The sequence below is a fragment of the Staurois parvus genome, unplaced genomic scaffold (genome assembly GCF_062004578.1).
Source record: "Staurois parvus isolate SC_StPar_1 unplaced genomic scaffold, SC_StPar_1.0 ptg000340l, whole genome shotgun sequence".
NCBI classification, from domain to species: domain Eukaryota; kingdom Metazoa; phylum Chordata; class Amphibia; order Anura; family Ranidae; genus Staurois; species Staurois parvus.
Genome location: NW_028318136.1, coordinates 2377793 through 2395717, shown reverse-complemented (window position 1 = coordinate 2395717; position 17925 = coordinate 2377793). Strand labels below are relative to the sequence as shown.

The following is a 17925-nucleotide window of genomic DNA, read 5'->3' as shown; positions in this document are numbered from 1 at the left end:
TTACAGCCTTTATGGTAAGGGCTTTGATCACTGTAGCACCATATTATTTCTCTTACACCATGAATATTATTAATACTGTGAATATATTTCATTGTAACCAACAAAAGCTTTGTTCTGGTTGCTTTTATTCATTATATGTACATGACTACTTTTATGTTGCGTCCAATAAAGACTGATCTTCATAAAGTATTCTCTTTCTGTCTTGTCCTGTACAGCAGAGAAGTGTAGTGACTTAAGAATATGAGATGGCATCTAACTTGGCTGCCACAGCAAGAAGAAAGAGAGAAAAGGTAACGGGTGTCACAGTGACATCCTCCAAAGCGTGCATGGACCATTTAAAATCTAAGATGTGGAACTATTACACGAAGCTGGGAAACGCCTTTGTTGAATGCAAAGTGTGTAAGAAGCAATTTTCCTTCCAAAATAGCACCACGGGTATGAAAGAACATCTGCTGAGAATGCATAGTGTCCACAATTCTGTCATCTCTCAGATTCAAGAACAACCTGAACTGGACTTTCCTGACCGGGATGGAGCAACCAAGAGACTGAAGCAAACACTGCCCTCAGACAGAATTTGTCCTTCAATGTCAGAACCTCAGGCACAAGTGATTGCTAACTTGGTACTAGAGATGATATGTAGCGACCTCCATTCCCTTTCAGTAGTTGAAGAGAAGGGTTTTGCCCAGCTAGTTACTTTCTTGGAGCCAAATATTGAGCTACCAACCCAAACACATCTAGATAGTATGTTATGGCACAAATACAATGTAATGAAACAGCAGCTCAAATGTTGCCTTCAGGCTGCCCCATCCGTTGTTCTCTCATGTGAGAATTGGACTGATAACTCTAAAAGGTCCTTCCTCTCTATTACAGCAAATGTTATTGACAGTAACTGGAGGTTTTGTAGATGCCTACTGGAAACACACCCTGTTCACCAAGCCAAAGCAGACAATGACCTGGGAGAGCACTTGCACTCTAGGCTGGTGGAGTTTGGCCTGTCTAGTAACCTAGTGTCATGTGTTGTACATGATAAATCATCCACGCTGTCAACTTATTTCAGATCTTTCAAAGATGCATATGGGTGGACCAGCCTTTGCTGTACTGCCCATATTTTACAAGGTTGTGTAAAAGTTGGGCTAGAGGTCCAAGAAGTGCAAGAAGCTCTGACGGCAGCTAGAGACTTGGTGAGTTTCTTCCAAGAAAACTTTAAAGCCAGTTGCTTTCTCAATTCCAAACTGGAAGCTATGAACAAGCCCAGGCTGGTGTTAGATACAGAGACATACTGGATCTCAACTTTGGAAATGTGTCAGAGTTTGCTGGACCTCAAGTGGGCCATCCTTTCTATTGTAGAGGAACATGAGGTAGAAAACCTGTCTGAGCAGCACTGGAAGTTGCTTCAGGATTTGGTGCCAATGTTGAAGACTATATGGATTGCTACAGTGTTCCTACAAGAAGAACAGAATGCTCCTATCTCCTCACTAATGCCCTGTTTATTTGGTATATTCAATTCTGTTGGACAAAGTTGTGAAGCTAACAATAGTGCCATTAAAGCTGCTGCAAATCAAATACGCGCAGAGATCTGTAGACACTGGGATATGTTAGATGAAAGCAAATTAATTAGCAACCCAGCAGTCATTGCTTCATTTTTGGATCCTCGTTTTAAAGAGCTCAGGTTCCTCAAACCATGGGCAAGAGGAGAACTACATGTAAGGGTCAGAAATATGCTTTTGGACCCAAGCATTACTGATCAGCAGTGGTCTCTGTCTTGTGTAACTGAAGGCAGCTTTGACTCACTCCATCATTCTATCCAGGATGGAATTCCTGCTGCTGAATTTGACAGCATTTATGACCTTCTGCTTGGAAAAGATCCAACCGTTGCCTTGCCTGAATCACATCACCAGCTAGAAAATTATATAGTGGAGCCTGTCTGTAGACGTACAGCTGACCCTCTTCAGTGGTGGAACAGTAATCATCAGAGATATCCAGCATTGGCCCGATTAGCTTTCCAGTACCTTACCATACCTGCCACTGCCATAAAAGCTAAGAATGCCTTTGGCATGCTACAAGATTCAGTACATAACCGAAAAGCTGCTCTACACCCAAAACATATGGCTCCCATTCTTTTCCTGCACCAGAATAAAGACTTTCTAGAGTGGAATCTGAAAGAAGAGTAACTGCGGTTTAGCATCTGAATGGGTTTAAACTGAAAATTCTGGGACCAAGAGTTAAGCAAATTGTGAAAGTATAGCGTGTCTTCTGATCCTGGATTCTGAGAAGATGTAGCAGTACTGAGGGGCCATGTTCTGGTGCCTATCCATTTTACATGGAACCACACATTTATAGTTCACCAAGGATGCGGCCATTCTGCTTGGCATCAAGTTTAAGTGCAATGCTGTTTGAAATCTTGGACTAATTATTTATCCAACAGTAAAAACCAATGGTTAAATTTTCAGAAAACCCATTTTTATCAATGGTTGTAGTAGACACACGCGTGCTGCAAAATACACTGATGGACAGTTGAAATATTTTTAAGAGGCGAAATCTTCATTAACTGCACAGTTCAACACTTAAGCATTACCTAATTTAACTCATGATCCGCATGTGAACTGTTTAACATGTAGGAGGGTGCACGCTAATATTTATCTATAATTAATATTTATTTGTAAATAGCTTTGGTTTCTAGTGTGCTTATTACAATTTTTTTTTTAAAGAAAAATACTAATCGCACTTTATTATGGGAAATTGTACACAGTTTGTGTGTTTTTTTGTTTTGTAATAATAAAAATAAATTTGTTACTATGAAGACCATTTTAAAATGTTAAAGGTGAGTTTTTTGTTTTTGTTTTTTTTGTTTTTTCCTATTTTATAATTGTAAATGACAAACATGTCATACTTACATGCCTCTCCCTCCTGCTAAGTGCCCCCAGAGCAAGCTGTTTGCTATGGGGCATTGGAGTAGGCTTGCTCCCAAGCTGCTGCTCTGTATGTGTCTATTCTCACACACACAGTAGCAGCTCAGCCCTGCCCCCTCTCTCTCCTCATTGGCTCACTGGCTGCTGCTGCTGTCTCAGCCAATGAGGAAGGAGATTCCCCACAGCTGAGGTTCTTGTGCATATCGCTTGATCGCGATGGGGCTCAGGTAAGCATTTAAGGGGGGGGGGGGGTGGTTTTTGTGTTTTTTGTTTTGTCCTTCATGCATAAACAAAACCTTTAGCCTTTACAACCACTTTAAGAGCATAAACTAAGAGTAACCGTTTGTAAGAATTTTCCTCATTGAATTAAGCTTCACTTTTTGTAAAGATGTCCATCCTAAGGGTTCTTGCACACCAGCATGTATTAGATATACAGCCCAACAGCATAAAATGTGCTTGTTGTGGCTCCTGGAAGGCTCAGCTGCACCATAATTTTGCCCTGACATACAACACATAAAACAGCCGTAGGTGGCTACACGCACCAAAAACCACCAGCACTTGTAATTGCAACTTCTTTAAAATGGGAAAAAATGTGCAAGGGTAAGTGAGTGCCAATATATATATATATATATATATATATATATATATATATATATATATATATATATATATCTCTATCACAGCAGCGTATGGCATTCTTGTAATGCATGTCTGTGGGCAAAAATACACTTCAGAACAAATGTATTTTACTCTATACGCCTAATATATAGCCATATGTAAGAGTCCCGAATCTTACAATGCCATATGCAATCCCTGAAATTTCCTTGCTACTAAATATTCCAAAGTCAACTGTTAGTGGTATTATAACAGGAAGAAACTGGGCACAACAGCAACTCAGCCACCAAGTGGTAGGCCCCGTAAAAAGACAGAGCGGGGTCAACGCATGCTAAAGCGCACAGAAATCGCCAACTGTCTGCAGAGTCAGTAGCTAAAGACCTGCTAACCCTTGTGGACGGCCTTCCCAGAAGACTTGAAGCTGTTCTAGCTGCAAAGGGCGGGCCAACTCAATATTGAACCCTACGGACTAAGACTGGGATGCCATTAAAGTTCATGTGCGTGTAAAGGCAGGCCGACCAATACTTTTGGCAATATAGTGTAGATCTACCCTAAGTGAGCCCTGTTGCTAAAAAAACTGACCCAAAAGTAGAGCTTCATCTAAAAAGCACAGTATGGTGCCTCTGCATAGCGTTTTTCCATTCCGTTTCACCCATGGAGCCCCAAAAATTTTCTGTGCAAATGCTTTTTTAGTCAGTATTTGCACAAATCCAGGCATCCAAATATGACTAGCTTGGACCTAGTCTGAGCAGTTTATCACAGCAAGCCTTAAGCTGATTACACATTATACTTTTTTTTTATTTTTTTTTTTATTCAACCCAGCGAGCTAAACGAAAAAAAAAAACTGAAGAGCTTGAGAGAGCTCACTGTATGAACTGTGCAATGTTAGTACAGGGATCCCTCTGCTGAGCTATTGTGTCCATTCCCCCCCCCCCGTCTGCGAGAGACACACCGGATGCCAAACATGCTGGTTTTCCAGCATTCCTGTTTGACAGAAGCCGGACAGGTAGGTGTACACACAGGCCGAATGTCAGCCTCTTTCTATTGATCTGGCCGATATTCTGCCTATATGTACAGGGCTTTACATTGCAGTATCCATGTTAAGGGCATGCCTCTAACCCCCCCCCCCCCCCCCCCAACCAAAAAGACAATGTGGGGATGGGAATTGTACAGGCACCACATAAGGTGCTCATCTCAGTTTGTACCCAAGGCTGTTATCACCGATTTGCTTTAGACTAGGTCCCCACCAGCCCATGTGCGTAGAAGTGGAAAACCCAGTTACTCCTGCGCTTGAGGATGGACTCAATGTCATTAGGACCACATAACGAAATTCTTGGGATATGCACGCCTTGCTGCCTTCAAAGGACCGGGGAGTCCAAATATACTGAATAGAGAAAAACAAACAGAGGGTGCTCTGACCTAGTGCATTACCTTAAAAATATGTTTAATGTAAATAAGTATTGTACTCACAAATAGTCAATAAATACAAGGCACATCATAAAAGGGACAGCTCTGTCCAATTCACACTGCGTGTCTCTGTCTATCTGTCTGTAGTGAGAACTCTGGACATCCAAAAGGCTGATACGTTTTGAGAACTAGCCTCTTCCTCAGATCCTCTCAGGCTCTGAGGAAGAGGCCAGTCCTCGAAACGTGTCAGCCTTTTGGATGTTCAGAGTTTTCACTACAGACAAACCTGCAGTGTGAATTGGACAGAGCTGTTCCTTTATGATGTGCCTTGTATTTATTGACTATTTTGTGAGTACAATACTTATTATTTACATTCATTAAACATATTGTTATGGTAATGCACTAGGCCGGTGCGCCCTCTGTTTGTTTGTGTTTTTCCCCACCAGCCCATGCTCTGAATATCAGTCTAGAACAGGTGTGGGCAAACTTTTTGACTTGAGGGCCGCAATGGGTTCATATATTGGACCCGGGGGCCGGACCAAGAGTAGATGAATGATGTGTATGTGTCATCCATAGTAAGTATAGTAATATTCCCCCTTAGTAAGCATAGTAATTCATCCCCCATATAGTAATTCATCCCCCATTATAGTAATTCATCCCCCATATTAATTCATCCCCCATATTAAGTCCCCAAGTCCCCCCTGTGTCAATTCACTTACCTTTGCTCCGCGCGTTCCTCTCGCCGTGTTCCCGCGCCGTTCCGGTGTAGCATGAAAATCTGTCTCCTGGGCTGCAATAATTTCTGCACAGAAATGAGCTGGAACACATCCAAACACCACAAAAAAAAGACTGCTAATCTCAACACATACTGCTCTCTCTGCTTCTGCTCTCTCTATTTCTCTCAAAATGTCTGAAATAGTTTAATTTTTTTTTACTGTTTTTCAGTGCATTCTGGGCATTTTGGAAGGTCTCCTGAGGCTATCTGTAAAATACGCTTCTAAACGCAAACGCTCATAAACTCAGTATGCAAAAGTGACTAAAGCGATTTTTTTTTTTTTTTTTTTTTTTTTTTTTTTTTTTTTTTAACCTACGTTTCCAGCAGTAAGTTTCAATCGTTCAGAAGTGTCCCGTGTACATGGAGCCTAAGGATTGCATCAGCTATCACTAGTCTGCTCAATGAACAGAGAATCCTATCCATGCTGTGGATTTTTTTCGTCCAATAAATAAGCACCAGTCAGGCTGTGCAGTGTCGCCAAGGGTACGTAAACCATATGAGTAGCTGATCAAAGTTACAAATCTTTCAAAGCTAAAACAATTTTTAGAGCATATACAGTATGTATTTTAATTGTATTTTTAGCTGTCTGCCAGGATTTCAACTTTAACCATATATCATCTGAAAAACTACAACCATTTCAGTAAAAAAAACACTTGCTATTATGCCTTACGTCTACAAATGTCAGTTACAGGTCTAAACCTGGACCCTGGGAATTATTAGACAAAATCCACTTTTGCAGTGGGACCCCCCCCCCCCCGCCCTGCACTGCAAGGGTTCAATGCTTGACTAGTGTGCAGGGGCAGACTGACCATTCTAGCACTGCCCGAGGGTCTGGGGTCAGTAGGGGGCCCCATGAAATGCCCCTGGTACCCTTTTTTTTTTTTTAATAGGTTTTTTTTGAGTGTGGGCAAGGACACAGGGGCCCCACGATCCCCTATTGCCCAGGGGCCCCATGAGTTGTCAGTCCGCCCCTGCTAGGGTGTATTACTTACCCTAATCATTGCTCCAGAAACTGTGTGACCGATCAAAAGCAGCATCCTCACTAAAACGCTTTAGGTTGTGGTCTCATGCTCACCTCTTCAAGTCTATTGCAGGATTAATATCCTTGCATTGTGTGTCATGACGCTGAGGTATTGCCCACAGTCTGGAGCCTGAGAACAGCAGTGAAGCTAAATACCTTATCCCTGCACCCCTAGACTAAATGAGCATTTTAACCCCAGCTATGGGGATTTGGGGCACTGCAAGGATAGATTTTATCTAATTCCTGGAGTTTGGCTTTAAAGCCCAACTCCGAGCTTAAAATAAAAAGTTGCACTGTATGGGTTAACTGCTAATGTTTTTCCAAGGGAAAGGCGAAAGCTGTATACTCGCCTGATCCTCTATCCCATCAGCAAACTGCGCTCCCCCACAATCCAGCATTCCTGACGTCCTCACGTCAAGAGCAGAACTGTGGACTTGATGACGTCAGGAACAGCCCACCACTCTAGACCATGGAAGATCAGGAGCTGTGGGGGCTGGTCTTGTGTGGGGTGGATCAGATAAGTATATCTCCTTTTTCCTGTCCCCTAGACACACGAGCACTTAACTCTTGGAGTGCAGGCACAGCCCCACTGCAAAGGAAAACCTTTTTTTTTCTTTTTTTTTTTTTTTTTGCTGGGAGCTGGGCTTTAACATATCCTGTGTGTGTGGCCCCTTCCCAATATCCAGCTAAAAAGCTCTGGGCCTGTGCAAAAAGTCTTGCTCCTTAATAGCAGCTTGCCCTATGTTCTGTATGAGTTGTACTATCAGATGTGAAAGGCCCATGGAAAGATGCTGCTTTTTTTTTTTTTTTTTTTTTTTTTTTTTTTTTTTTTTTTTTTTTATTAACCACTTGCCTACCAGGCACTTATACCCCCTTCTTTACCAGGCCAATTTTCAGCTTTCAGCACTGCCGCACTTTGACAATTGCGCGGTCATGCAACATTGTACCCATATGAAATTTTGATCATTTTTTTCTCACAAATAGAGCTTTCTTTTGGTGGTATTTAATCGCCACTGGGCGCTTTACTTTTTGCGCTATAAATAAAAAAAAGTGCAAAAAAGTTTATTTGTTTCTTTTATAAAATTTTTCAAACAGGTATTTTTTCTCCTTCACTGATGTGCGTTGATGAGGCAGCACTGATGGGCACTGATAGGCGGCACTGATGGGCAGCACTAAAGGGCACTGATAGGCAGTACTAATGAGGTGGTACGGATAGGCGGCACTGATAGGTGACACTGATTATGGGTACTGATAGACGGCACTGACTGGCATCACTGCTGCGCACTGACTGGCGGCACTGACTGGCACAACCCCTGGGCACTGACTGGTGGCACTGGTGGGCACAGGTGGGTGGCACTGGTGGGCACAGGTGGGTGGCACTGGTGGGCACATGTAGGTGGCACTTCTGGGCACAGGTAGGTGGCACTGCAGAGTGGCACAGGTGGGTGTACTGCTGGGCATGGGTGGGCGGAGCTAGTGGGCGCACTGCTGGGCGGAACTTGCAGGTGTCACTGCTGGGCACCGATCATCAGGGCACTGATCATCAGTGCCCTGATGATTGGTGCCGATCCCCGCTCTGACAACTGCCGGTTCTCGGCAGTACTTTCCTCACGATCTGACAGCGTGAGGAAAGTGCAGCCGAGAACCGGCACTTGCATTTTCCTCTGATCAGCGTGTCATTGGACACCGCTGATCACGTGGTAAAAGGCCGCTGTGATTGGCCTTTTACCACATCACGTGATCAGCTGTGTCCGTAGGAGATCGCCGGGTGCGTGCCCACTGGGGCGCGCAGGAGAGCGCGTTCTGGGAGGACGTCGTATGACGTCCACCCAGAACTGGCCGGCCGCAGTGAAGCCGTCATTCGGCTATCTGCGGTCGGCAGCTGGTTAATAGAGTATCTCCTGGACAATGTTTTTGGTGCTCTCTTACTAATATACTAGTTCTATTTGCTCAATTCAAGTATTTCTTTTAAAGGTCATGTCTATAAAAAATATAGCCTAGTTGTGGATGGATTCCTTTGAGTTAAATTACAAATTTATATTCCTAAAATTCTACATGAGTGGAAAAATCTGCTCTCTTGGGCAGTATAAATGCAAATCTGTTATGCAGAATGGTTTTCCCTTTTGCTGGATTCTCCATAGGCATAAAACAGAATTGAGCAAAGACCATATATTTGGCATAAACCAACAGAGATTCCACAGCTGGGGTTTCCAGAGAAGACTTCCCTTGCTAGGGTCTTCAAGGGCTTTTCAATCAATTGGCAAAAATGCAGCACTGCCCACACTCTGCAGACCTGAGGCTGCACAAACTTAACAAACTTATTGTAATTTTACTTGCTTAGTTGTATAGCCTCAGTGCTGCGTAAGCAGCTGTTATATAGGCCTTCAAACCTGTTCTTTAAAGAGGTCTTCCATCTAGATATTGTTTGAAAGCACTGCAGTTGACCAGACCAATAGTCTGGTTTTCAAGGAAGTTGTTGCCTGTTAACTGGATTGGTAATGGCTTGTCTCCTGCGTAAAAGGTCTAAATCCAATTTAATCAAACCATGCATGTGCGTGCTGCAGTTTGGCTAGTAAGTTTGCTCACACCTCAACACCAGAATGGGGTGAAACCATTTGTTGACTTAGAACAAATAAACAAACTAGCCTGGAACAGGTGAAGGGCCATTTTGGTTTTAGTTGTTGGCCAATGAAGACCTTGACAACCAGTCTGATTTGCAGCATGTCCCAAAAGGGAAGCAGAGAGCCCCTTTACGACTGAACTAAGGAGCAACAATGTTGGTGTTCTTAAAGTATAGGCAGCAGAAGTCTCCTTTTTAGTACTTTCAAAAATGTATCCAACCACTTTATTAAAGCATATAACACCAGATGTAAGGCGAGCGCAGAAAGTAAAAAAACTGCTGGCACAAATAGGGCAAAGGTAAGGAAACCCACAATACTAAATATAGATAAAAGTGCAGCGCTAAATATAAATCTCCAATACAATCAAAGTGCTTAAGTGAATATAGTGAGTATACAATATCAATGTGATATGAACCTGATAAAACATATTATGCTTTATCAGGTTCATATGACATTGATATTGTATGCTCACTATATTCACTTAAGCACTTTATGATTTTATTGGAGATTTTAGTGCTGCACTTTTATCTGACTTTAATAAAGCGCCCAAGTCTACTAAAACTCCAGAAAAGCCATTTCTTAATGGTATTCAAAACTTTACATCTTAACTTTTTGCACTTTCATATTCCTCCTGCAGTTTTATAAATTTGTTCCTAAAGTCCACAAGAGCAGATTAGAATATTGTTAATAAGAAGCTGACGCTTCCTCACAATTCTTCAGTGAATCAGCCATCTTCTGTTGACAATGCTTTCTCATGTGAGCGTTTCGACTCTTTACCTTGTTAAATACCCTAAGAGAAAAAGAGTGGTTTTAGAACTCTGGCATTATGCTAAATAGGCTGTGAAGAAATGAAAACACTGTTGCATACATGAACCAATTAAGTGTTTTCATTTAAATGCAACACTCATATGAAATCTAAAGTCAGGCCATACTGGGTGGAGCAGCCAAATATCCATGTGTACTATCTGTAGTGCAATAAAATATACTGTTTTCTTAAGCATACAGCAATGGACATGACTTTCCATTAATTAAGACCATGAGTTGTATGCTGCCACCTGCAGGTGAGGAAACTGGCAAATACAGTTGTTGGGACAGCTGTAAGGGAATTCCTGTGAGACTAAATAAAAAATATATATCCACCTGCGCTCCACAGACTCCTTATATATAACTAGCTGCTATCATCTACACCCTATACCATGGGACACATAAATTAAATATCAAGATATTGGATGAAGCGCTCTGCTATAATAATGCTAAAAAAACAAAATTTTATACACAAATGTAAAAGTGACTAATACTTAAATAATATATGTGCTAAAATTATATAAAAAAAATTCATATAAGACCAGTCTGCCCCCAAATGGCTAAAACTGGTTATACATGTGCACACACAGCAAAAATAGAAAGTGACCAGGTGCTTGGGTACATAAATAGTGTCTTAATAAATACAAAGGTTTTAAAATCACAGTGAAAGGTGCCAAGTGTTTAAATAACAATAAATATACATATAATATAATCATGTGCAAAAAACATGCTATCACTCTTCTGTGAAGAAAATATATATATATTAAAGTGCTTTTGCATTCAGATAGTGCTCAGACCAAAGTGTCACTCCAGTGAATCAATCCTAAATATCCAGAGTGCCTCCTCACCTCCAACATTCGACCCCTAGAGGTCACAAATCATTTATTTAAATGATATTCCAAAAAAACGACATCAGGATATAACTTGCCCCACGACTCAAAATCTCAATATATACGATGCCTCAGCCATATGTCCATGGACCATGGAAGATTTAAGCACAAAGAGAGATCTCCATAGCGCAATATGTAGTTTTATTATAAAGAAAAGCAGATAGAAAACTCACATGTTCTCAGAAGTGTACAAGCAGTTTCCCCATATCCTATGGGTGTAATAGGAAATCGTGTTTGCCGAAAACCGGAAATACGTCACCGGAAGTGCATCACCGAGCTCCACCCGGAAATGACGTCAATGAGCTCCACGCGTTACACCACTGTCACGTGGCTTCTTCAGGATAGCTCATTGGTCTACAAGGCTTCCTATTTATATGACTGCTAAGGGGGAGTGACTTACTCCTCCATTTTCCGGGAGCCAGTTTCAGATACATGTAGTGTTACTAATACCAATTGTGGTCACTTACACATGTATACCAATCCCTAAAAAATACCAGGAATAAATATATTCTAAAAGAATACATATATACCACCTTCCCCCCAATATATTCACCAACATAAATACTCCATAGAAAATTATTATTTAATAAACATTTTAAATGATTAAAAAAATAATTAAAAAAATATATATATAATTTATTATTTACTCAAAAATATATATCCACATATAACCAACCACTAATTACCCAAAATATTCTTGTTTTCTAAAATATTTATTTATATCTATTGCAAAAAATATTTTGTATACATATATATACATATACACACCTCATACACATATATATATATATATATACACACACTAGATAATCCTATTTCACCCATAGCACAGGTTTACAAAAACCATAAACACTGAATCCTAATCACATTTTAAAATTTAATAAATATATAAGAATATAAAAATATAAATGTAATATAAAATCCCTAAATAACCAAGTAGAATAAAACAATAATATTAAAAATCACTAATAAAACAATTAAGATCAAACTCAACATTTAATCCACTAGGGGTCAGCGTATGCATATAAAAAATCCACTTTGATTCTGCCTGACTAATGGTTCTGACCTTATGACTCCCTCTCCAATGTTTCTTAAAACGTTCTATTCCCCAAAATTTTAAACACGAGGGGTCTTTATTGTGGTGACTGGCAAAATGTTTAGAAACATTATGTTTGGGGTTACCTTTTTTAATGTTATTAACATGCTCTTGTAGTCTTACCCATAGGGGTCTCTTTGTACGCCCCACATACTGCAGACCACAACTGCATTCCAAAACATACACAACTCCTTCTGTTTTACAAGTGATAAAATCTAATATATCAAATGTCTTTCCATTACTAGTAGACTCAAAGGAATATTTCTTGAGATTTTGTCCTCTAGTGATTTTACAAACTGCGCATTTTCTACAGGGATAAAAACCTTTAAGATCAAAGAGAACGCCTTTCTTATTAACATTAGGCGGATCTAACACATTTTTCACAATTTTATTTCTCAGAGTTGGAGCTCTTCTGTATATGAACTTGGGTTGATCGGGTAATATACCCCCCAAAATCGGATCCATTTGCAAAATCGGCCAATATTTTTTATATATATTTTGTATTTCCTTATATTGTATATTGAAATCCATAATGACAGCTAATTGATCGACCCCATCTTTCACTAAATTTTTCTTTTTATTCTCATTCCTAAGAAGTGTTTCCCTGCTCAAATGAGCCACTTCTTCTCTCTTTATTTCTAAATCCATTCCAGAATAGCCTTTACATAAAAATCTCCCTTCCAACATTTTTGCCTGAGTATCATAATCTTTTAAAGTGGTACAATTCCTCCTAATCCGAACATATTGACCCTTAGGGATATTACACAGCCATGGTGGAAAGTGACAGCTGTCCATGGGAATATATCCGTTTCTATCCACATTTTTAAAATGTGTTTTGGTAACAATATTAGTTCCTATAATCTCAATATTTAGATCCAAGAATTGGATAGACAGTGGGCTAAAGTCCCACACAAACTTAATATTTCTACCATTCAAATTTAATTTATTTAAAAATTCAATTAATTTACTTTCTTCTCCTTTCCACACAATAATCACATCATCTATGAATCTCTTATATAAAACAAGCTCCAATGGTTTCTCCAAATATACAGCTTCTTGCTCCCAGTGAGCCATAAATAGATTGGCTACACTGGGAGCAAAACGGGCTCCCATGGCAACTCCCTTGATTTGTTTATAAAATGTGTTATTGTACCAGAAATAATTGTGATCTAAACAAAATTCAAGACACTTTAATATATATTTCCTTTGAGCCCATTTAAGATCACTAAACTCCCGTAGACCCCAACTAGTGGCTTCTATTGCATCTCCATGATTGATAATGGTATACAAAGATGACACGTCTGCACTAGCCAGAATAATATTATCACCTCCTTTAATATCTTCTAATAATTGAATCAAATGTTTGGTGTCTCGCAGATAGGACACCGTTTGTTGGACAAGTGGTTGTAAAAAAATATCTACATATTGTCCTAATCTCGCCATTAATGATTGAATCCCATTTACAATGGGTCTTCCAGGGGGATTCACTGGATCTTTATGTATTTTTGGGATAGTGTATATAATAGGTATACGACACATTTCTGGAACCAAGTATCTCCCCTCCTTAGTGTTCAATATTTTATTATCAACTCCTATTTTGATAACGTGTTCCAGTTCTTTTTTATATATTCTTGTAGGATCTTTCTTTAATTTCTCATATGTACATATATCATCTAGTTGAGTTTGTAATTCATTATTATAATAGTCTTTGGAAAGGATAACAATGCCCCCTCCTTTATCTGCGGGTCTTACTACTATATCATTTCTTTTACTCAATTTATTAACCCCTATTTGCATTCCTCTGTTTAGCTTCTTGTGTGAAATCTGTAACCTCTCTATATCCTTATTGATCATTTTCTTAAAAACTTCTACTTGGTTATTATTACTAATACATGGATTAAAAACCGATTTATTTTTAAGTGCAGTATGGGTGAATGAACTCTTGGGAACATTAGAAACATTATTCTTTGTCCCAGATAATCCTAGAAAGTATTTTTTAATATTCAACTTCCTAATATATTTTTGAGCATCAATAAAAGTACTAAATTTATCCATATTTTTAGGTGGAGCAAACTTTAAACCTTTGTCCAGAACAAGGATCTCTTCCTCTGACAAAGGAAGCCCACTGATATTAAAAATTCCTTCTCCTACTGATCTCTTTTCCTTTTGTTTTTTACTTCCTCTGCACCCCCTTCGTGTACGGGGTTTGACTTTCTCCCTATTGGTGGAGTTTTCTCGCCATTGTTCCCCCCTAAAAAATCTCTATCCGAAGGGAGATTTTCCAAGGGTCCAAACCTATTATAGGTCGAGACAGAATTCTGCTCCTCATATCCAGAGGAATAATCATTATTCATCGGACTTCTTACATATTGGGGTGGATAATTCCCCTTTTGAGGTGGATAGTAATTCCTTTGTTGAAAGAATCCTGGTCCGGAATCAGGATACGGCCTATAGGGCTGATATGGTCTACCTCTCATTCCTCTCCCTGATGGTCCATATTGGTATCCCCTTCCCCTCCAGGGTCTACCCCTATTGGAAGGGATGGGATAATTGTACGCATTATTCCGAGGCTGGTTCTCTTTATAGGGACCTTGAGCTGGCTCTCTACAGGGTACATGCGGAGTAGAGCCTTTTTTATTTACAATAGGTTTAACTGGTGTAGAATTAGCAGACCCAACCTCTTCATTAGAGGCTGAAGATTGCCACTTGAACACCAAATTCTTTGAAAAATCATTTGTATCCCTATGATATTTTTTAGTTTTTCTAAATTTAACCTCTGAATCTACTTTCTCAAGATCTTTATTTAATCGTTTCGTAAGATTAATCATCTGTGATGTTTCCTTATGAGGTTCTATTTTTTTCTTTATATCATCTATTTCTTTCTCAAGATTCCTCATTTTCTTTTGTTTCCTTTTGAGCAAAAATTGTACTAGCTCTAATCCTTTCTGATGAAAGAAACAAAACCATTCTTCCACTGACTCTGCATCCAGCAGACCATCACAGATGGGAACATCCCATCTCAATCTCCTAGGCACCAGTCTGTCTTTCAAATACCGTTCATGCGTAACTAGATCCCACCATGTGGAAACCTTCTTCTCCATTAGGTGGCCTAGCTTTCTAAATAGAGCATCAAGATCTCCATTTTTACTATTCATATTTTTATTATTAAATACATCTTCTAGATCTATATTTCTATTTTCTAAAAAACTGAACACCTCCATGTTTGCAGCAGGGGGTAATGGTATAAAAAGATACAATAGACTAAATAAAAAATATATATCCACCTGCGCTCCACAGACTCCTTATATATAACTAGCTGCTATCATCTACACCCTATACCATGGGACACATAAATTAAATATCAAGATATTGGATGAAGCGCTCTGCTATAATAATGCTAAAAAAACAAAATTTTATACACAAATGTAAAAGTGACTAATACTTAAATAATATATGTGCTAAAATTATATAAAAAAAATTCATATAAGACCAGTCTGCCCCCAAATGGCTAAAACTGGTTATACATGTGCACACACAGCAAAAATAGAAAGTGACCAGGTGCTTGGGTACATAAATAGTGTCTTAATAAATACAAAGGTTTTAAAATCACAGTGAAAGGTGCCAAGTGTTTAAATAACAATAAATATACATATAATATAATCATGTGCAAAAAACATGCTATCACTCTTCTGTGAAGAAAATATATATATATTAAAGTGCTTTTGCATTCAGATAGTGCTCAGACCAAAGTGTCACTCCAGTGAATCAATCCTAAATATCCAGAGTGCCTCCTCACCTCCAACATTCGACCCCTAGAGGTCACAAATCATTTATTTAAATGATATTCCAAAAAAACGACATCAGGATATAACTTGCCCCACGACTCAAAATCTCAATATATACGATGCCTCAGCCATATGTCCATGGACCATGGAAGATTTAAGCACAAAGAGAGATCTCCATAGCGCAATATGTAGTTTTATTATAAAGAAAAGCAGATAGAAAACTCACATGTTCTCAGAAGTGTACAAGCAGTTTCCCCATATCCTATGGGTGTAATAGGAAATCGTGTTTGCCGAAAACCGGAAATACGTCACCGGAAGTGCATCACCGAGCTCCACCCGGAAATGACGTCAATGAGCTCCACGCGTTACACCACTGTCACGTGGCTTCTTCAGGATAGCTCATTGGTCTACAAGGCTTCCTATTTATATGACTGCTAAGGGGGAGTGACTTACTCCTCCATTTTCCGGGAGCCAGTTTCAGATACATGTAGTGTTACTAATACCAATTGTGGTCACTTACACATGTATACCAATCCCTAAAAAATACCAGGAATAAATATATTCTAAAAGAATACATATATACCACCTTCCCCCCAATATATTCACCAACATAAATACTCCATAGAAAATTATTATTTAATAAACCCAAGTTCATATACAGAAGAGCTCCAACTCTGAGAAATAAAATTGTGAAAAATGTGTTAGATCCGCCTAATGTTAATAAGAAAGGCGTTCTCTTTGATCTTAAAGGTTTTTATCCCTGTAGAAAATGCGCAGTTTGTAAAATCACTAGAGGACAAAATCTCAAGAAATATTCCTTTGAGTCTACTAGTAATGGAAAGACATTTGATATATTAGATTTTATCACTTGTAAAACAGAAGGAGTTGTGTATGTTTTGGAATGCAGTTGTGGTCTGCAGTATGTGGGGCGTACAAAGAGACCCCTATGGGTAAGACTACAAGAGCATGTTAATAACATTAAAAAAGGTAACCCCAAACATAATGTTTCTAAACATTTTGCCAGTCACCACAATAAAGACCCCTCGTGTTTAAAATTTTGGGGAATAGAACGTTTTAAGAAACATTGGAGAGGGAGTCATAAGGTCAGAACCATTAGTCAGGCAGAATCAAAGTGGATTTTTTATATGCATACGCTGACCCCTAGTGGATTAAATGTTGAGTTTGATCTTAATTGTTTTATTAGTGATTTTTAATATTATTGTTTTATTCTACTTGGTTATTTAGGGATTTTATATTACATTTATATTTTTATATTCTTATATATTTATTAAATTTTAAAATGTGATTAGGATTCAGTGTTTATGGTTTTTGTAAACCTGTGCTATGGGTGAAATAGGATTATCTAGTGTGTGTATATATATATATATATATGTGTATGAGGTGTGTATATGTATATATATGTATACAAAATATTTTTTGCAATAGATATAAATAAATATTTTAGAAAACAAGAATATTTTGGGTAATTAGTGGTTGGTTATATGTGGATATATATTTTTGAGTAAATAATAAATTATATATATATTTTTTTAATTATTTTTTTAATCATTTAAAATGTTTATTAAATAATAATTTTCTATGGAGTATTTATGTTGGTGAATATATTGGGGGGAAGGTGGTATATATGTATTCTTTTAGAATATATTTATTCCTGGTATTTTTTAGGGATTGGTATACATGTGTAAGTGACCACAATTGGTATTAGTAACACTACATGTATCTGAAACTGGCTCCCGGAAAATGGAGGAGTAAGTCACTCCCCCTTAGCAGTCATATAAATAGGAAGCCTTGTAGACCAATGAGCTATCCTGAAGAAGCCACGTGACAGTGGTGTAACGCGTGGAGCTCATTGACGTCATTTCCGGGTGGAGCTCGGTGATGCACTTCCGGTGACGTATTTCCGGTTTTCGGCAAACACGATTTCCTATTACACCCATAGGATATGGGGAAACTGCTTGTACACTTCTGAGAACATGTGAGT

General features: G+C 38.9%; 1 protein-coding gene across 1 annotated transcript; it reads left to right on the top strand.

The window, feature by feature from the left end:
* The first annotated feature begins 222 nt into the window (after positions 1 to 222).
* Positions 223 to 2800, top strand: LOC149456950 (E3 SUMO-protein ligase ZBED1-like). The gene has a single exon (XM_089684216.1). The coding sequence runs from the start codon at positions 246 to 248 to the stop codon at positions 2169 to 2171; it is 1926 nt and encodes a 641-aa protein (XP_089540342.1). The 5' UTR covers positions 223 to 245; the 3' UTR covers positions 2172 to 2800.
* The last annotated feature ends 15125 nt before the right edge of the window (positions 2801 to 17925 follow it).

What these genes read in the sequence shown, in the direction of transcription:
- LOC149456950 (XM_089684216.1), top strand. Translation starts at nt 246, where the DNA reads ATGGCATCTAACTTGGCTGCCACAGCAAGAAGAAAGAGAGAAAAGGTA.